Source organism: Micrasema longulum, unplaced genomic scaffold, assembly GCF_059751315.1.
Source record: "Micrasema longulum isolate JH-2025_06_02 unplaced genomic scaffold, ASM5975131v1 h1tg000097l, whole genome shotgun sequence".
NCBI lineage: Eukaryota > Metazoa > Arthropoda > Insecta > Trichoptera > Brachycentridae > Micrasema > Micrasema longulum.
In genome coordinates, this window is record NW_028277303.1 from 2,098,213 (window position 1) to 2,121,097 (window position 22,885).

At 31.4% G+C, this 22,885-nt stretch overlaps 2 protein-coding genes across 7 annotated transcripts in view; one reads left to right on the top strand and one right to left on the bottom strand.

Moving 5' to 3' along the window:
• Positions 1-7,021, bottom strand: part of LOC148284699 (uncharacterized) — a 35,081-nt gene extending 28,060 nt beyond the window's left edge. Inside the window, exon 1 of one of the 5 annotated variants that reach the window (XM_088236517.1) lies at positions 6,785-7,021. The gene's annotated coding sequence lies outside the window, so the exon portion shown is untranslated. The remainder of the gene's footprint in view (positions 1-6,784) is intronic. The other 4 variants (XM_088236508.1, XM_088236502.1, XM_088236522.1 and 1 more) reach the window with 4 other exon arrangements.
• A 6,720-nt stretch (positions 7,022-13,741) lies between these two features.
• The window catches only part of LOC148284700 (uncharacterized), a 41,505-nt gene continuing 32,361 nt past the window's right edge, over positions 13,742-22,885 (top strand). For both annotated transcript variants that reach the window (XR_015824184.1, XM_088236532.1), the window contains exons 1-4: positions 13,742-14,455; positions 18,417-18,509; positions 21,244-21,364; positions 22,485-22,521. Coding sequence is in view for 1 of the 2 variants with exons in the window: in XM_088236532.1 (XP_088092658.1) it covers positions 14,066-14,455; positions 18,417-18,509; positions 21,244-21,364; positions 22,485-22,521 (641 nt within the window). In the remaining variant the exon portion in view is untranslated. The remainder of the gene's footprint in view (positions 14,456-18,416; positions 18,510-21,243; positions 21,365-22,484; positions 22,522-22,885) is intronic.

Here is a 22,885-nt window from a genome sequence, read left to right on the forward strand (position 1 = left end):
AAATCTCATTCTAGAAATATTAATGCAGAAAATAATGAAAAATATAAGAGTATTTTTTAGTTAAAGCCTAGATGCTTGCAAGTCCTCATTTTTAAACATTCAAATTATTGAAACTCTTATTGGAAGTTCATTATATAAAATAAAATTATTAAAGAATGGCAGGTTGAAACTTTAATCTACTTAGTTTGATAAAACAATAACCGGTTTCATCGAACATTGGTCTAAGAGAGTGGATCATTCAGTCCTTTACTATAGTTTTTTCGGCAAAAAACATTTTATTTTTCAACTTAGTCTCCTTTAAGCTCAATACATTTCGTCCAACGATTGAAGAATGTTTTGATCCCCTCCAAATAATAAGATTTGTCGAGGTCCTCAAAATAGGTTAGTTTGAGCCAAGTCTCTTTCCGCCAAGCCATTTCTTCAAGTTTGGAAATAGGAAATATTCACTGGGGGCTAAATCCGGAGAATATGGCAACGGCTAGCCCAACTTGTAAAATTTTAACATGGCAACTACGCAAAAATGCACCTGTGCATTGTCTTGGTGGAAGGGGGTATTCTTTTTGGTCAAATTTCCTATTTTTTTCATCAAATCGACGTTCGACGTCAATAAGTTGACATAATATGAGTCGTTGAATGTTTTCCCTTTTGAAAGTAATTGATGTAGATTATGCCGTATGCATCCCAAAAAACTATTTTCATGACTTTGTTGGCCGACAGACCCACCTTGGCCTTCTTCGGCGCTGATCGCCAGGAGAAACCCACTGTTTCTGGGGTGCTCGGTCTCTGGTGTATTATGGTGGACCCATGTTTCGTCCACGGTTATAAAACAGCATAAGATTACAGTTAAACAACTGTAAACAATCCTTCGAAGTTGTTCCACGATTACGTTTGTGGTCAAATGTGAGCAAACACTTGCTTAATAAACTGATAGCTTTTTTATACTCAAATGATGATTCAAAATAGAAACCACTGAAACATGCAATATGACTATGGCTTTTACAATCTCACGCACTTTCAATCTCCGATTGGCCAACACCATATTTTGGATTTTTTTCAATTGCTTTGGGTGTACATCCAGAACCTTAAGTGTCACTCGTGTTTGTGCGACCACAACAAAATTCAGTAAAGCACTTCTTTACCATTGAAATTATGGTGAGTTCCCATAGTATTTATCAAATTTATCCTTGGTTTGTTTCCACAAAAAATAATGCTCGTCAAACACAAACTAAATGACGCAGATTGCTTAAAATATCGCAGCAGTCTATCGACAGATGGCAGTTGACGGGAGCAATGTCGCATTTCAAGTACAATGTGGGAAATTCAAAAAGTCACGGACTTAATGATACACCCTCGTATCAAACTCAGTGAATTAAAGTGTCAAGCTGTCTACAACAAAAAAAAATGTCTCAATGGGCAATTAAAATACAAAAGATATGAATCAGTTTATCCAGTTTATAGACTGTGCAATGCATAATAAACTCAAAAATATTTTCGCAGGAAAAAGGTTTTCTGAATAGAGCATTTTAGGAAGAAAGAACAGCAAAACAAAATTAGAAACTCCGATTGAATAAATTAAATTTATAAAAATACAACGCAGAATAGACTTAAGAATAGAATATTTACATAAAATAACTACCTACTTAGTTATTCTTAACCCTCTCAGATGTAACATAAAAAAATTAGCATTATGTTAAGATGACCAATCTGGGATGATCAAAAGGTTACATAGAATTCAGAGGTATATATAGAAATGATCAGGTTTGAAACAGTTCAGAATTACTTAAATGGTGATAAACTAGAGAGTCAGTTAAAGAGGAGAGGTAGTAGTTATTTCATTTTCTTAGCTATCAATAACTTTGCCAAATAAAGTTACACCTGATTCAGCTGTACAGACATTCAGAAAATAATTTATTCCTGTGGATATAAAAAATATTTGAAAATTTCTGTTACTTCCAATTTTCTAAATCATTACATTCATTTATAAATCAACAAAGTTTATGAAACATGTGTTATTTTGATTTTGAAAATGTATTTTAAATTTTAATACATAATTTATTTTTGAATAAGTTGTAAATTTATTTTAAAAACTTTACACTTTTTATCGCTAATTCTGAATTTGGTTCCAAAGTGCGACGTTACAAGTTCTATTATCTTACAATATATGACGAACCAGCTAAGCTAAGGTTGACTGCCTATAACAAATAATACATTCAATTTATGTTATTTATTGACAATTATTGATAAAATACCATTGTAATTATATAATTACAGTGGAATTCCATCATTCCAATTCACTTCAAAACAAACAAACTGACTGTGTTATTCTGACTACCAAAATAAAACAGAAAAAATAGAAACGTACTTAGGTACCAGTAGATAAAAAATAAACTGCTTTTTGATTTTGATATAAGGAGTAAATAAATCTTAAATATTGTATATATATTTGAATGAACACCCAGGCTGAAACGGACTGGAGCCTGATGTATCGTAACATTTACATACATTTGCATTCTGCAACTTGCATTCTGTACGATAATACTTATATCAAAAAATTTAATGGTTGATTCATAGATGAATATAATTATTACAGTCGAACTTGGTATAACGCTCACGGAAACAGATCTTGGAGGAAATGAGAAAACATTTATTGACATTTTAGTTAGTGGTTTTCTCCATAGCGAGCTACTTCTCTGACATACTGAACAAAAATATTGTCAAAACTTTAATCAAAAACATAATTTTCGAATAAATAATAGTCCAAATGGGCGATTAACTTCTAGAGCCGATGCCGCCGGGTGTTGAGATCGGATTAGATACATTGAAAAAGGATTACACATATGGTTGAAAATACATATAAAAATCCAAATTTGTAATTCAACGAGTACCAGCTCGGCGCATTATTATAATTTACAAATTAGTTTGTAGTTTATGAATGACATGTTTGTTTCAAGGGTTTTTACGATGTTTTTCAGATTTATCAATGTTCAATTCTTACACTGGTCAATGCATAATAAACATTACGAGTGGGTGATATCAGATTTGTTCTAGAGCAGTTCAGTTAAAAACTTACTCTTAAATTATAAACATATCTAATAACAAGAGGAAGTGTCTCCTAATTCGTGAAAAAGTGGCAATTATTCATGAAATAGAAAAATCGTGTACAAAGTTTTCTCTATCTTCATCCACATTGTCAACATTGTGAAAAAATAAGAATGTTTATTTATCTGCATTTGAAAAGAACATCAAGGACAACAAAATTTAGAAAGTACAATCGTACAAATGTTGAAACATTGCTAGAATGCTAGAATGAATGAAATAATTTGGAACCGACGATTTCAAGTGTAATAATGACTGGTTAGACCATTTTAAAAATTGACACAATATTGTTTATACAAAAGTGAGTGAGAAGCAGCATCTATTGACGGTGTAATGGCAAGTGAGTGGGTTGATACTGTTTGGTCAGAAAAAAGAAAGGATTTCAATGATAATGATATCTACAACATAGATGAAACAGGACTTTTCTATAACGTAACACCCGACACTACGTTCAAGTTTAAAGGTGAAAAATGTGTTGATAGAAAAAATCCAAGATTCAGTTTAAGTTTTTATAAAAGGTTTGCAGTATTATACCTTATTAAACAAAGGGAAAGGCAGCTAAATTAGAATCTTTCATTAAATTTATTGAATGATGCATGGAATGATGTTTCTTCGAATACAATATTCAATTATTTCTTCTTTTTTATTACAATGTGGAAAATGAAATAGATATTTTACAGGGGAAAATGAAGAAGACAATTGATTTACGGAAGGAAAACAAGGAATACAATATACCGTTGTTATTGTCTGGTTGGAACGTAATAACATTTCTTTTTTCATTATGAAATAGATCATTTTGTGTGTGATGACGAAGACAGTAATGACAATCTCCAGAGATCATGATATATTGGATTTTCGCATAGCACTGAGACTACCCAAAAGTCTTTTTAAAGGTTGAGTGCTTTGAGAGGAAATTTGAGAACCATGAGAGTGAAATAAATAAAACAAGCATCAATTCTAAATTTTATGAAAAAAAGATGTTTGACAGAAAAATGTGTACGTAATTGATTGTAATTATGTATTTTTGTTTGAATTATGACTTTCAGAGTCATGGTACAGATACTTGGTGTCGTGATGGGTATAATTGTTGGCATTTATTGTAATTTTCCTTAACAGTTTTTTTTTTATTTAATTACCTTTATGAATTATATGTATTTTTATTTGATTGCTAGTTTAATGGCGATTGTATTTTTTTTAAAATCCTTTCTCTTCTATTTGAAAAAAACGAGTAATTCAATCAAAAACAAATGTAAAATTTGTAAAAAAAATAAAAGTATTGTAAGTGTAAATTTATTATTTTTTCTGAACTGAAAAATAATCAGAAGAATGTGCTGTACGTTGAATTCTCAAATCTTAATTTTTCAACTTTGCTCCGCCCCCAAGGTCTAAATGAAACCGACTTATTTCTCAATATGTGTCTTTTATAGGTGATCCTGTGTAAGTTGGATTCCTTCCGACGTTTCAGCCACCATTGCAGGAGCCATCTTCAGGGTAAACTGTGTTTGTGTGTGTTTTGTAGAGAAATGTGTTTATGTACTTGTAATTTCTACCGTGTCGCAGTCGGCAGTAGGCAATTCAGTGTCATTTTTGTAGTTTGTAGTGCTGGGAACCATGTCGAATTTAATTTCAACCCGTCATCTCAGTTTATGTTATTTGGGTGTTTGTGTAATATACATATTGGTAACAGTTAATATTTGACTTATTTCTCATTCGTATTTTGGAAAGCCTTGTGTGATAACCTCAAAATCATTTAAATAAAAAAAAGAAATAAAAGCTAACACGAATTTTAGTCATTTGCAATGTGTGTATAAAGTATACCCTTAATAGCTATCGATGTTTATACTTTTTTTAACAAAAAAAACCTGCAAAACTTGGAATTTAGATGATGATTTTAAGTAATGTCTGAAAATCCTATAGATATATATTTATCACGCAAAAGGTTCTAATGGACTAAGTGTAACAGAGACAGAGAAAAGGCTGGCTGTGTCTACACAGTCTGTATCACGAGTCATTGAGCCAACAGAAAATAAAAATTGAAATAAAACAGCTGATAATTGTTTAGACTCAATCCCACAAAAAGGGTTGAAATATTTGAGTACAATGAAAGAAAATAAATGCAAAATACTACCAGAGTTCGGTCAAAACAAAATAGAGATGTTTAAAGTTATATTTACGGTTTTAAAAGTTGATACGGTCAGGTTGATGTCTTTTGCATCAAAAACATACAAAGCAGTAAACCTCGCAAGCATCTACTCGTCACTACAACGTCAGCACTGATAGAGATAAGAATGGCAACAATTGCAGATTACAAAAGGACTAAAGGCGGTGTGGATGAAATAGATAAAAAATGTGCTAAGATCTTTTACTGGGCAATATGGCTGACACCTATCAGTACATTTTTTATTTTATTTACTAGCATTTTTTTTTTTAATTCTTATTTTCCAAATTACAATACATTACAAATTTTCTGCAATATAATATTATTAACAAAAAAAATACATTTAAAACTAATGAAGAGATCACATGATTGTAAAGGAACTAAATTGAGAAGAGATTTTTTTATGGACCTAATTAGAGAACTCCGATCGCTGTTTTGAAACAGCGTGTTTAAAATGAAAAACCCTGACTGAATTGCACATGCCTTCGTGTCGTTTTATTTACCACTTTCTCCGCCGCCAAGTGACCATGGCACATCATCCGCAAAGAAGTTGTGTCGCATCTGCCCAGGGCTGAAGCGTCAAACACGGTTTGCCTGTTGCTTCTGCGTAAAACCTATTTGTCTACAGTGCACAGCACAAGTTTGCGAAGACCGACGTTTAAGACTACTCAAAGGCTTTATTTATTTTGTGTTTTGATAAGTCAGGCGGCAAAGTTAATTTTGTTTTTAAAATGGTTGTGTCAAAAGTTCCTAGATCTCAGCATTAATAAATTTGTAATAAGAATTTTCTTATAAATAAATTTTATCATATTATTTACTGCAATAACTATTTAAGTACATAACTAAACACAATTTAACAATAAATACAATAACAGACTATTTAATGCACGCCTGTCAGATTATACTATTATGTGTGTATAATGATATTTATTGAATCCAGTAAAAGAACTTAATGGTGCAGAGCCAATAAAAAAATTATTATAATAATACAATATAAGTACATATTATAATGATTAACGCGGGCACAGCCTAGAAGCCATAATATGTTAGTGAATATGTTTACAAATGTAATATGAAATGAATAAATAAATAAAATAAATATATAGTAATAGCATATTCATCATTGCGCCAATATTATTTATATATGGTTTTAAACAGTAGATTAATGTAAATCAATACTCGGCCGAAGTTGATATTAAATTAGAGAAGTATAAATGACAACTTTGCGTAAATATAACAGATGATGTACTAATGTTATGAACAAAAAACAGGTACCTAATAATCATATGTAAAAAAAAAACACGATGTGAAAGCCGATTTCTAAACACATATCGCAATTTCACTTCATGTCGCAACGCATCGCAAGCAATATTACATATGGAAAACACTACAAACAGCGCGTAAACACTTTATATCAAATTATCGACAATTCGCCATTTGTGTACCATTGAATGTGAAACAATCGCGGTGGGTTTGGCAATCACTAAAATGGAAGCGTAATATTAAAACAAAAAAAACTGTATAACTTACATGTAAAGGAAGGTTAGAAAAAACTTGTCCTATCTAATGTTTAACACAAATTTCAGTGCACATTTACACAATTTCCAAAAAATGTTAAAAACATTGTCCGCGACTTTCGACAGAAGACAGAGGCGATCCACCAGCGAACCATAGATAATAAATTAGAATAAATCACAGATTACAAATACTAATATATAGACAGGACTCTTAAATTATAGGACACGCTGTTACACACGAAGCGCTAGTGTCGCTTAATCATAGACTATGCAGTAACTGACTTAGTGTTGCGCCACATTGCGAATTCGATCATCGATGTTGATGTATTAATGATGTCCAAATCGATCAATATTGGTCGACGCGGTCGATATTGGTGCATTAAATTCATGATTAGGAACAAAAGTAGAACAAAAACACCATTAGATATTTTACATTTTTACTAATAAATCATATTTCCAACAAAAAAAACAGTAACATAAAAGTTTACATAATATACATTACACACATCTAAAAAAAACAATTTAACATAAAATTACTATCAAAAAACTGCACAAAAAATATGTCCAAAAAAATTAATAGTATGACACAAACAATCTTAAAATAAGAATATTTTTTTAAAAATTTTATAGCATAATAACAAGGGAAAAATTACAAAACAATATTGATTTACATTAAGAAACAACTAATGTCTTTTATTATAAAAACAGTAACTTAGTTATTAGCGTTACACGTTTATTATATTAACAGAACGCAACTATATTTTTGGGAGACACTCCGCCCATCGTTGGGTGATACAAAATTAATATTATAAATACAGGTATTGCTCACCGTGTAGTAACAAAGTTTTATGCTTATATAATAATTCATCATCCGAAAAAATTCATTGTAGATAGGGAAACAAACATAATATCATTATTTTTTTTATTCATATCATTAATTGTAGTACTTTCACACTTATAGATTACGCAGACAAGGTATAGTCTACGCTTATAACCGTAATATCATCATCATCCCCTTTCCATATCTAATGGTGAAAATTATTTTTGTTAAATGAAGGTAAGATGATCAGCCTTACGCTTCGGGTACCAACACCCTTTGAAATAAATATTTCATATCCGCCATGTCAGGAATCGAACCTGAAATTTCTCGCATGGTAGGCAAACGTGCTGACCATTACACCACAAGGCTGACATTAATATAAATTATTATGAACCATAAATATAATTATGGATAAGGTTTATTTTAGTAGATTTCAGGTAAACAAATTAAAATTATGTAATCAATTGAAGAGAACTAAATATACACACTTACTTACTCAAATTTTGAAAAATATGTTTCTAGTTTTCTTCAAAAAACATATTTGGCATTTTGTCATGAATGTCGGTAATTTTAAGAAAGAACTGCTTTTAAACTGGTAAATAAAAAAAAAATAAAAAAAATATTTGCGTTCTTATAATGTACCCAAATATTTCAATTTTGAGGGAATTTTCAAATAGTCAGAAATAACCATTAAAGAAAATGGGAATCGAGTTGTAATAGTGTAAAAATATTTTTTATTTGTTTTTTCTAACAAACCCTATCTTTTTTCAAAAGCGACTTTTTAACATCGCCATAATAAGTCACTTAACGTTCGAGATCTAATAAAAGTTTCTTGACGTTTGTTATATTATTTAAATTATCATAATGAATTTCATATGGTTCGGATCTCTTGGGGTTCGCCATTTTGGAGTATTTCTAAAACAATCACAAAATATCATTCATATTCATAGCTTTAACTTTTTGGTCAAACATATAAATAAATGTAAGTCAATATTTGTATATAACCCGAAGATACGGGTATGTCTCGAAACTGGTAGGCCTAGAAGTCCGTACGTGGTTATATACAAATAAACATTGTTTCATTACGCAATTGTTAGGAATCGACAGCTATCTAAATTGAAAAACTAATTTACTATATAAAACACAAAATGAGTATACAGCTAACTTACAAAACTTTAAAAAAAAAACATGGCAATTGTAAGTACACTGAGCAGTTGCGTGACTGTTTTCACTTTCATTTTCATTATTTTGTCTGGGATCACATGTTATCTGAGGTAGGTTGTTTTTGTGGCCCAGTTGACTGTCCAAGTTGTAAACTGTAAAAATGTGAACCCATGAAGCAGTTTCTCCCTCCCTCTCCTCTGTCCAAGACCATGTCTTCCATAATATTGAATACATTTTTTGTCCGGCAATATCAATGGTTGCATCTGAAATTAATGATTTCAATTATTATTATATGTGTTATCAACAAACATGAAAAATCATTATCAAAATAACATTTTTCTTACAATTTTTACCATTTCATTCGCCTTTTATGTCTTCTATGTCCAGTGTCCATTTGTTTTTAATTACGGTTCTAAATATAGAACCAGGGTGACTGTTACCAAACCAGACTCTGACTTTAAAAATGAGTTTCTTTGAAATTTTCATTAAATCTGCAGCTGAAATGGTCCCTATCACTTAGTAATAGGTAATTTCTTGACGCCACAAAGAGCAAACGCCTCTCTGCTCAGTTTGAATGGTGTCTGTTTTTGAGTGCAGACATTTTTTTTCAAATTTTCTTTATAAAGCATTTACTTTTCTCAAGCTTTTGCTTCTGAATATAAGTTTTAACTGAAAAATCAACAAATTATATCAATTTATACAAAGTCATATTTTAATATTTACATAAGTGGAGCTAATTAACGAATTGATTAACCGAGAGCAAAATCATAACGTTAGTGAATAAACAGAAATTATTATTAAATACCTGTCCCAGTACATGGCGAAGTTTTGATATCTATTTCCATCCTATCAAAATGAAGTTGGCACGCTCTTTTGGTGACAAATTGTTCCTTGTTTTGACCACTGAGTAAAGGCAAGAAAGATAACCACAATGCTCTCAGTGCATCATTCCTTGGAATATAAAACATGCCGTTTGTTTCACTTGTTGAACTGCACCCATGAACAATTTGACTCTCCATTTTTCAGTCCATCTATTACACAATCTCAAATCAGTATTTATCGGTGATAAAAAGAAATTGGCTTATTTTGATTCTCAACTTCAGCTAAAAGACAAGCAGCAAACAAATAAATGGCATTTTAAACAGTCTTCAAACGCCATACGAACTACGAACGAAAACCAAAATGACAGAATGACCAAAAGAATGGACCATTTTTAAAAAGGAAAGTGCAGTTACTTTTGAATATTCTCAACCATCCCCTATCCCAATGTTAAGTGTATCGGTAAGTGCAAATAGTGAGTTAGAATTGTCCATTTATAAAGGTGGCATTCACCCTTCTGCCCAAGTTTAAACATCCACATTTCTTCAACTTATCCATTTGTTGATTTTAGTAAAGTTAAAGATCTGAAACATTTATCATGTGTAAAGTGGCCAGTTAAACCAGCCAATGACAGGTCATAAGCTCTGTAAATGGCTACACTTCCATATTCCCTTCTCAAAAATGTTTTCCCTCTCTGTTGCAACAAATTCAGATCTAAATAACTCCCTAGGGAGAAAATTCAGCCAGTCTGCAAACATTTGGGCATACTCAAAACATTGCCCCCTTCGCTTCTTCCCTGCAGAAGTACGGAACCATTTGTTTATTCAAATATTTCCTTTTAAAAAAATTAAATAAATATGCTAATATGTCTTCTTGCCCATATTGATCATCGTGGTTTCAGATGTGACAGAGTTTAAAGAACACCCTGTATTTTACTATAGTAAACTTGTTTTAATCAATATTTTTGCGGTCATTGAGTATATATAATATTAATAAAAAAAAGGTGTTATATAATCAATAAATTTTTCTGTTTGTATGTTGATTGCCTTTTGTAATTTAGTAAAAAAATATTTTTGTATTAGTACCAATATCTTCAAAATTTTATAAAATAGCTCAAATTTTTTGTTTTATAAATTGATAGGTTTGATATATTTCAAACAATTGTAGATACCGCCATAACTGTCTTTCACCTTTTTTATTCGTTTATTACATATACGTGTATCGTAACTTCATTGTGTTGATTAAATTGAATAAACCTGTATTTATTGTTTTATTTATGAATTCAAATTAAATGAATATTATTTTTTTACAGGGGTACTCAGTAGAACTGTCTAATTTTATTTATGAAACCATTTGAATGAATGAATTATTATTTTTTTATTGAAAAAATATTTATAAACCCTTACGGATTATTACATTCATTTTACAAAAATAATATAAACATTTTTTATTCCTACTCTGTTATTCAAAATAATATTTTTTACCTCTTTTGAAAAGTTTGTCTGGGTCTTTTGTTTAGTTTTGTCTGGTAGTTTATTGTATAATTTCAGACCCTGGTTTATTAGTTTTGATTTTCCTTGTCTTGTTTTAGAAATATATTAATATGTTGTAATGAATAATATATATGCATATTGTTTTAATCAAACTATTTATTGTTAATTCTGTCAAAAATGTAAGGTTTATATTATAATACTGTTAACTCAACTCATTGCAACTCGTCTCTACGCAGGTACTTCACAGTAGTAACATTTGACAGCTGTACTCTTACGCAGATTTACTATAGCCCCATGCGGCGGCCATTTTGTTTCGGTGTTTAGGCCTGTATGTAGATCGGTGTTGCATCAACGCTCTCAAAGCAAGATGGCGGCTTAAAGTTGTATTAAAAATTTATCTGTGGAAAACGGGCAAAAGCGGGACTAGCGCTTAGTGCGTAACTGAGAAACTAAATCTGTCACAAGCCTGGAATAAATTGATGTCTCAGATCACAAACATAACATAGCAGAGACTACATATTATAGATATTGTATCGGACACCATTTCGAGGGTTTACTGACAGAATGCATTAAGTCATTAAAGCAAATTCCGGGATAATCGCATGTAAACCTTTTTATTCGTTCAACGCATCATTTCTCCCACAATTTTCTTTTGTTAAATTTTTTTTTTTAAATTTTAAAATAGTAATCTTTGTTCTATTCATACCATAAAATTTGAAATCAACATTTTGCACCTTTACTTTAAAATATTTGAAATATATAAAGACTGTTGACTTAATGCATTCTATCAGTTAACCCTCGATTATATGCTTTTTTTAGTCGTAGGTAAAATAATCTTATTAGAATAACATTTACATTTTTTACAAATTTATAGATGTACATTTGTTTAATTTAAAGTACGATGCACTCCGCTTTTAATAATTTACAATGATTCTCTGTTACACATGTAATTTATTTAATATTTTTCATAATTACATTCATTTGACGACTAATTCACATTTTCTTTAAATCTACTAGCGCGATTTGAACGCGACGGGAGGCAGTCTATTAAACGTATTTTGAACCAACTTTTATTTTGTTAATTTATAACTTTTTAGTGTAAATTAGGGAAAGAAATCAAATATGTGAGAACTGATGGGCTCCGCAGTGGGATCGGGCCTTCGAGGCATTTGTTATTGTATTTGAAAAAAAAATCATTGGATTGGGCTGAAAGCGAAAAATTTAACATCCGGGCAGCGCGAGATGGAAAAGATAATGTCAGATGCACCAGAAGACCGATTTTGCTGCGGTCTTCACCGATCATTATTTCTTCATAGACTACATTTTGCCATACAACAATGCATACCTACTTTTAATTTTTCATACGATTTCTATCGAGCCATTCGAGCCATATTAAAATGCTCAAATATCTCGACATAGAGTCTTGAGCGGCTGCATCAAAGTTTGCCTTTTTCGGTATCTACCTGGGTTTTACGTCTGTTTGGGCTAATTTAATCTGAAGAAATCATTAAACTTTAATTTTTTTACCACCTGATTTTACAGATTATAATTTTACCATTTTTATTATGTAAAAATCCATGTTTATATCCAGTGCCACAAGCAAGCCCTCTTAATAAGAGATAGTTTTTTCTACTCCGATAGTTAGTTATAAGGACTGGACTTTATAAACCTCAGGTTTTTTTTTAAAATTAATAAAAAATTCGATTTTTTTACTTGAACGCAAGTGTAACAAAAACAAAAAAACATTTTAAATGAACACTTTTGCAATTTGCGCCGTGACCGATCGTGGCACGGTGCAAATTATAAAATAATATATTTGCAACTTTAGATAAATAAGTATTCAGTTTTTCTACACTGCGTTTTATTCATAGTTAAATCTTCGAGACCTTGAGAGAAAATGTCAATTTGGCTCGTCTGTACATTCCAATGTCAGTTTATTTAAGTTTCGATTGGCGATACGAATTTACTCGCTTGCAACTGTCTCAGAGGATATAATTTTTATTGTCGTTAAAATTATTTCGATAATATTTGAGAGAAATAATTTTTTGCCTGCATTTTGCACGTTCTAATGCCGCTGTATTCGATTTTGCGGCTCGATTGGTCACAATAATACATAATGTACTCGCTTGCAACTGCGAGATACGAGGAGATGGCCACGTGCATAATATTAGCAGACGGCTAGACTCTAGCCTCTAGCGTAACGGAGTAAAATTATGAAGAAAGCAATGCGGCCTGAATAAGCAAATAAAAGCTAATACAGGTAGATACTAGAAGAAATCATACAAAAAATTGACCTTTCGCATTATTCGTCTGTGATAGAAAGGCGCAAAAGGCCTCTGAAATAATAATTTCGTTCATAATTTATGATAATCATCATTCTCTTTCGGCACATAATGATGCATAGGGCATTGTATTGGATCATTTTTGTTACATGTAGGTAAGATGATCAGTATTACGTTTCAAGTACCAGTCATGGGACTATGATATATGACATATTTTTCGAATCGAACCCGAAACCTTTGAATGGTAGGCAGACGCGAGGCCGATGTATATTATTACCTTTTATATTATTGTTGTAGGTTTTGGTAATATGGAATCATAGAATTTTTGGAATATTGTTTATGTGCGTTTGTATTCCACGGACAAAATTGTGACAGCTTCTGTTCTATTTTTTAATAGATAATAAAATTCCCTATCGGAGGTATATTTATGTCGGCCGGTAAGCGCTAGCGCGTACGCGGTGCGCTTTTCTTAGTTTAAGTCGCGCATATAGTTTGTCAGTTTGCCTCAAATAAATAGTTTTACACATTGTCTTAAGTTAGAATTATGTTCTACTTTATTTTTTACGCATACATGTGTGTAATATTCGCAACTATCAGTGATGTAAACGGTTCGTCGCAGATCACATACGTATTTGAAGGATGAAAATATTGTTGTACCCTGTAACTCAATAATATCGTCCTTTCAAATGATCGATTACATGTTTTAAATAGTAAAGATGAGTAATGATAACAATGACGACCCGGACGACGTGAATTTTTCTGTAGATTCCGACCCAGAGGAAAATCAAGAAACAATCGAATCTAAAGGAGTTTTAAGCTTTGCCTTTGATCACATATATGCTATTACACCGGAAAATACAAACGTACGTGGAAGAACAATTGTCCTCTCCGATAATCAGCAGAGTAGCGTTCGCGCGAGTCAATTGCAAGCGGAACAAACCCAACAGAAAGTTGAAAAACTGACAAATTCCCTAAATGGGACTCAAACTGAAGTACAAAAACTTAAAGCTTTGATCTCAGCCCATTTAGATCTCATACAAAAGCAAAGTGATATAATTGCCACCAAAGAAAAACAAGTGAAGGCGTATATGGTTGAAAATGATATTGTAAGTGAATTGTATGCCTTAATTAATCAATATTACTTCAAATAGTTTATTTCTAGTATAATTTTACATTTTCTCATGTAGTGAATTGTTTTGACATTTTCTCACTACTGGGGATTGTGTTTACTTCTGTAAACTTCTCTAGTTGCTAACTCCTCGCAAGTTTCTAGCTCAGTTAATTAATATTAATGTTCTTATCATTGAACGATATGAGTTTTATCACACCAAAAGGATATGTATATGTCCAATCGTCATCTCATCTTCATCATTCTCTTTCCCCACCTGATGGTGTATGGGCCCCTGCATTGGTAGGCATCGGTGACCATCGAGCAAAACTATTGTTACCAGTATGTGTTGAAAATATGAAACTGTTTCAGACAATGCACATTTTAACTACCATAATACACACTCCCATTGTATGTGATGTTTCTGACATCACTGAACTGAAATGGCGATTTTATTTTTATTTCATTCAAATAAACATCAATATTCAAATGAATAAAAAACTAAATTTAAAATGTGCTTTTCCCTGTTATATTTCATAGACCGGCCCTTGAAGCGTAATGCTGACTCATTCAAAGCATGATTAAGATATTCTGCATTTAGCTCAGACGCGCTACCGCTTATTGAGCCGCCCATATGCACAAAAATTGATCTAGTAATATCAATCACGAAGTTAACTACAGATTGCAGCAAAAAAATGGGCTATTCTCGGTCAAGAATTGCCAAATCGATATTAGTTTGCATTGTAATTACTTTTAAATATACCCATGTATTTATTTCCTTAAAATGTAGGGATTGTATATTTATCATGTCAGGGTTATTCCAATTTATATTTCTACAATTAGTCTTTTATTATTATGATAAGGAAATCGCTACATTATTTCTGAGCAAAGCCAAACACAGCGACAGAAGCGCCCGTTAAAAGTCGTTGTCAAAGCAAACAATAAGGGCTGCCAGCAATGTGAAGTTGTTGCTAACCGAACACTTTTGTTTTATGCACTAGGGCATCTTTATAAGCGGACAGCGCTACTCTGAAGCATTCAGTGTACTAATGCGGTGTAATAATTGGGTGCGAATTTAAGGCATTATTGGACCAAAATTTAAACATCGCCAATAGATAAGATAAAGAGCTTTGTTAATGGGTTAAAATTAGCTCATGTATTTTACACAAAAATCTATAACCCCCGAATAATGTGGCTGACTTTAACAGTAATTATTATGGATAACTTATAAAGTGCCATTTTCATAATGTTATATCTCAAAGGCGCTTTATAAAGTGACTCTCTAACTATTGATTTTAATTCAATTTGTTATAACTAGTAGCCATAGACCAGTGGCTAGCTGTGATTTATTTTATAGGTAATCTATTAAAAATGTTCATTAATTTGTACTACATATAAGTACTTACATAACATGTAAGTAATGTAATTATAAATTACTACTTTTTCTGTGGTTCTGTGAAAATCAACTCAAACAACAATTATTACTAACCACGCGATATACGTAGCTTTATTCTACACTATTTTAATAAAATACTAAACTTGTACAAAAGTTTATTAACACATACCACAATGACATTCAGCAGATATTTTCATTATGATCTGTCATTGACAGTACTGTCAAGACTTGAGCACTGGCCGATTTCTTTTAAAATGAATAATGCCTAAAACGGCCACTGCGAACACCACCTGTCCTATCTATGTGATACATAATATGTCAACGGTATCCCATCAAAGAAAAATAGTCCTTCGGAAATACTGTTCGAAATACTAGTTTCCAAATAGAGAATCTTCTAAAAATATTTGTAATCTGCAAGTTTTTATTTTATTATTATTTTTTTATTTAAATCTAAAAGTAGGGCACACATATCATACATATTGTTATGTGTGTTCTAATAATAACATTGCAAATATATTTAATTTATAAATTGTTTATCACATATGTCTTGACCATTATTTTAAATTTTGATATGTTTTTTTCTTCATAAATATTTTTTTCCATTTCGTAATACTTTTTAATTGCTTTAAATAAAATTGAATTTTTTGACTTTTTCCTAAATGGAAGTCTAATTTTGTTCTTTTCTCTAGTATTGTGATCGTGTTCATGCTGGTTCCGATCAATTTTTTTCCAAAATTCTGTTTTTTTATTAGAGTTTATAATTTTATGAACAAATATCATTGTATTGTAAAATATTCTTTGTTTATATGTTAATAATTTCATTTCATTTACCATCGACTTTACCCTCGTGTATCTGTTTTTTTTCAAAATGATTCTAAAGGCTTTATTTTGTAATACAGTTAGTTTATCTATGTTTTCTTTGTTTGATAAAAATAAAATGCTACTACAGTAGTTAACGTGTGGTTCAATAATTGCTTTGTAAATAGTTTTTCAAGAGTCCTTATCAATAAATCTTCTGATCCTTCCCAAAATTGATATTTTTTTTGCAATCTTATTTATTACCACCTTAGCGTTTTGGTGAAATGTAAGTTTTGAATCCAACATTACACCTAAATATTTAATTTCAGTGACTTCATTAAGTTTTTCATTTTCTATTACAATTGATGGTGTAATTTCTATTCTTTTGTTTCCTATATTCATATATTTAGTTTTGTTAACATTTAATTTTAATTTATTAATTTTTAGCCACAGTGATACATTATTGAGATCATGATTTAGTCTGTCCATAATTGTTTTATAATTTTCTCCCGATATATATATTAAGGCATCGTCTGCAAAGAGTCTTATTTTTGAATATTTTAATGTTTCGACAATATCATTTATGTATATAATAAACAAAACCGGTCCGAGAACCGATCCTTGTGGTACTCCCAATGAAATTTTGAGGGGCTCGGAAATTTCATCATTTACCTTCGTTATTTGGTATCTATCGTCAAGGTACTCTTCAAACCAATTTATAGTTTTTCCTTTTATTCCTAGTTTTTTCAATTTTTTAATAATTATTTCTCGGTCTATTGTTTCGAAGGCTCTTTTAAAATAAAAAAAAAACTGCAATTACGAACATGTTCTTATCGGTTTCCTCTTTCCAATCTTCTAAAACCAAGTTAATAGCCATTTCACAAGATTGATTGGTTCGATATCCACATTGTTCTTTGCATAATACTTCCCATTGTTCCAAAAAATTAACTAACTCATTCTTTACAATATATTCCAATAATTGTTCATATTTTGGAAGGGTGTTTATTGGCCTGTATTCTTCACCCTTAATTGAATTTTTTATTTTTGCTATTGGAATGACACATTAGTTAGACATTAGTCACACAGTTTTAGTACAAAAAAGCCAACTTGGGTTAAAGATGAAAAATACAGTGTACTTTTTTGTATGGAAGAATAAGCTGAGGTAATCGGCTAGTTTTATCGTTCAGTGAGAATGGACTGGGCGCTGGCGCTGGGCGCACTTCATAGATATATTTTTGTAGAAAGATATAAACGGTGATTTACAATAAATAACAATTACTTTATATATTTTCCCATAAACATGGTTACTAAAAATTATTACAATTTAAAGTCAAATATAATGGTAAGCTGTGCATAATCGCTTACTTTGACGATTCGCCCCTGCCATAGACAAACCTTCCTTCTCAATTTTTCAACTTTTCCTGCCTTAGTGATCGACCAAAATGGGATTCCTTTCACAAAAACAGTTAAAAATCTTGGCATTATTATGGACCAACACTTAACGTGGCAAGAACAGATTACTGAGGTTGGGAAGAAGTTTCATCGCACCCTCCATTCACTGAAAAGACTGCAGAATTTTCTTCCGACCACAACCAAAACATATGACCCAATCTATTCTATTGTCTTCTCTGTGCTATGCTAATATTTGCTATCTTGACCCCAATACGTAGTGGAGTGATGACGAAACTTCCAAAAATATGTCTTGCTGCGGCGTTCAATACAGACTAGGTGAAACATACTAAAAATCATATTTTTCTGTTTTCAGTTAAAATTGCGTCTACAAAGGTGTGGAATAATTGAAGAATCCCAGTCGGCTGTATCAGTTTCTGAAACAGTGTTTACCAACCAGGATCTACAGGTAGTTAAGAAGAATTGTACATTTTATGCAATTATTCACTATACACTGATCTCCATATATACAGGTAATCTTCGACTTAGGACCACAGTCAGCTTTGATATACAGGTGGTTAGTAAATTGGTTTATTGGCTTATTGGTTTATTCTTCTTATTTTCCGAGTTTGCCTTTGTTTCTACGTTCTTGTGTGTCACCACTTGTCATTTTATCAGGTTCCTCTATTTTTTTTTCAATGGCCTCTTTGCTGGTAGAGAAATTCACATATTTTTATTGTAGGCGTCTCGGAAGGGCTCAAAAAATGCTTGGACTGCTTTCGCCACGCTTAACGCAGGCGAACATCAGTTTTTGGAGTTTTTACTGAATTTATTACAAGCAAACACAATTTTTGTAATTGCAACATGGTCATGAATAATGACAATATCCGACATAAGCCTTGGATACAATTTCCCAAATTCACAGTGAAATGGGCAATGAAAGCAATAGAGTTAAATTAATTTTAAATTACGGTGTATGAAATTGACATTTAAAAATATAAGTAATTAATGAAATTTATTTTTAGTATGAGCGAAACTAATAGGAAAACACTCGGTCCTAAAATGGTTTTTGAGTATGTGGAGGAAGTGTTATCACTATAAGGCGGACAACTGATCGTGGATTGTGGTTGTCAAGTCCGAAAGTCCAAAGTCGTCTAGGTCGTACGTTGACAACTACCTGTGTAGATATTGAATCAAACATTTGAATAACTCTGTGCTGCTTTGAAGCGCCCCCTTGTGTTTGAATAAGGACACATATTTTTTTTTAAATAGAAATTGTGATTTACCTACTTAACCGTTTCTTTGATATTGTAACAATATTCTAAATTACCAAAAAGCTAATCTTTATACAATATTTGAGTTTGTCCAAATGTTCGTAGACAAAAGACTGGATTTCTCCCCCTCGGGAGTAATTAAGATTAACAAATTACAACAGGGATGGAGAAAACCTTAAATAAGGGAATATGGAAGTCTAGGAATGGAAAAATTTAAGAAATATGGATGTTCAAACATAGGCAAAATGCTAATCTTTATGTTACACAGTGTGTAAAGTGGCCACTTAAACCAGCCAATGACAGATCATAAGCCCTGTAAATGCCTAGACTTCCATATTCCCTTATTTAAGGTATTCTGCATCCCTGTTGTAATTTGTTAATCTTTATACAATATGTATTCGGTTATAAAATATCTCCTTTGTCACCCTTGCCACACCCTACAGTTCATAAGACACTGAATTGAAACACTGATTGCAGTATTTATTGGTAGTTTATTACATTGAGGTGATTGGTCTTATGCCTTAGGTATAATAATAATAATGTTTGGCTGGTTCATACAAGGCCATTTTTTTGAAAAATTACCTCAAGTACATCAAGCTTTAGTTGCATCCATAGGAACATTTCTCCCCAGGGTCTGGAGGGGTAATAATGAGATGAAATTTATATATTTTATATTTTCTCACTAATGAATCTAGTTTGATGTATATATTTTAGACATAAATGTATATGTTTGAATAGTCTTTCATCATATTAGACATTTTCTTTGACAATTGTACTATTACTATTAAGGGGGAAAAAATAAAAATTCTGTCTTATTTTTATCCTCAAGATGGGGAAAAAAAAGACACGGGAGTGCCAAAACAAGACAACTGTGGCAGCAGCGCTATGCCATACGTACGAGAAAAAGGATAATAAGACTTCAATATAAGAGAGTTTGGGTTTAATAGTATTCCTACGACTACGAGGGTTTGAAATTTCTTTGAGTGAATATTTTATCTAATCTATCTCATTTTGAACATTTCTTTAATGTGAAAACCTTATAGTTTTGATCAAAATGAACATTAAATAACCGTCCCAACTTATTGGTTATTTTAAATAAAAAATATAAGACAGCAGAACAAACAAATGTTTGTCGCAAGAAGCAAAATTAGCAGTTCACAACGGAGTCCTGGTCCCGACCCTGATGTATGGGAGCGTAGTATAGACTTGGAAAAACGGGGATGAAAGTAGGCTGAATGCTGTCAAAATGCAATCTCTCAGGCGAATGTGTAGTAAAACTTTGCCAGATAGATGCACAAATGTTGAGATCCGTACATTTTGTAAGGCTGAGATAAGCAATATAACTTATTTACACCGACACTCCCAAAAACATAGATTGGAAGAAATTCAAAAAGAAAAAAATCAACAAGCAAAAGAAATTGGAAAAAAGAACAAGGTCATCAAAATATTTTTTAGAAGCAGATGAAACCGAGAAGGTACTTGAGTCGAGAACTTAGCTTACAGACACCAGAGTCCCTACCTAGGACTTCCACCTTTGGCGTGTCTGGGCCGCGATTACGAATGGCTATCTTCATCAGTATAAACTAATATTGATATCTATGCACAAAAGTGTGTATATTAAAATAAAAATTCAAAGTATCTTCGACATTAACCGATAATTGAACATGTTTAGAGAAAAAAATTATAAACATATTCTATTTTTCATACAGAAAACTTGATTTTACTTGGTAGATACAATTGAAGAAAAATTTTAACTTCCCATCAGAATTCAAACCCTGGAACATCTATTATCATGTAATCTGGTATTTTCATTTATATATGCTGTTTTTTGTTTCTTTTGAACATTTTTACGAATGGCACAGAGTTTTGAAAATGCAATTATGATAATATTTATATTATATGAAATAAAATATGTCGCATTTGTTTCAGACCTTTTCTGTACCCTTTACTGGCACACTAATTTCTGCTGGTCCTTCAACATCAGGACAAGGTTTTCCTGGGCAAATCGCAGAGTTGAAAACATTTGATCAAACAATGCCTAAAGTAAAAAGTGAGTTATACAAATATTTTTTGTATTGGGAAATTCGTACTCAATTTTTTTTAAATTTAAATAATGTTTTTAAAACTTGTACAAAAAATATTTTTTAAAATTTAAATAATAATGTTCTTATGATTAACCCAAATGCATATTTGAATTTTGGGGCCATTTTCCACTATTCGAAAATACTGATTGTAAAATGGTAATCAAACTAACTAAAATAAAGATCCAAGAGTATACTTATATTTGTTACGATATTTAAATGACAACTATTACATTGAGTAAAAATATTAAATAAAACTTATTAATTAATGAGCGCAATGTAAAAAGTTCAATTTACAAACAAAAAAAAAGAAATGTTACAAAACATCATATCATGAACTATTTTTCTGGATGTAGATGTTTTTTATATGACATTACTAAATATATCGGAAATAAAGTACTTGTCATCGCGGCAACTCTTTCTTAAGATTATATAAAAGTTTTCTGGAGGTTTTTTTTAAACTTTTCTCCTTCACAGTAGTTTATAACATGTGCTCAAACCTTTCAACTCCCACTTTTTTTAACTTTCCACATCACAATTATAATATAGAATTCAAAACGCAAATGTCAACATTAGGGGTGAAGGAAGAAGTCGAGGGGGAATTTTATTTCTCATAAAATACTACCACTCTAGTAATGAAACTAGGCGTTATGTGCTGTTCGCCGCCGTGATTGTGTGGTGGTGCCAAAAACAAATAAAGTATGAAAATACAAATATATGTATTAAAAACACTCGAGTAATTGTGGGCTACAGCTGTAGAGACGACATGTCACTATTGCATAGATCAAAAGCATTGCAAATTTTTGGTTTAGCAACAAACATGTAACTGACGGTTTTGTCATTGCGCTTGCTATTCTCAACCTGTGTACCTACGTCCCATTGTTTTGCTGTAAACTAATGCTAACTTCGTGATTAATAGTCCTAGAATGATTTCCATCCGTATGGGCACCCTATAGCGTTTTTACTGTGAATTTTAATTCACAGAGTTAATTCACATAACAGAGTCAAAACATTTAAATAAATAAAAATAACTAAATATGTATTTCTGTATTGAGAATGTTTGATAATATTTGTTTCTTACTATTTCAGTAAGTCGCCACACTTCAGCATCTCACAGCTCAACAAAGTAAGTAAAAATAGTTTTTTTTTTTTTTAAGTTAAAATATTTAAACCTGAAGTTAATTAAATAAGTACTTGTATGTCGTTTTTCCCTTATGCACATCTAATGGTGCATAGGGCACTAAATTGGTTCATTCACAACTAGAACTGTCAGGCGAAGGTTCTTTGAAGAATCTCTACTTTAATTCATTCAACCATAAATAATAATCCTGTAAAAATCCTGACTGAGAAAAACCTTAGGTTAACCGGTCGGCAGATTAAATATATGTAATGATTTTACGGAAAGAAAATATTTCATTATATTATTTTCCTTAGAATGAATTTCCAACGAAGAGAACATAAAACCCGTGAGTTCTGAATATAATTTATTC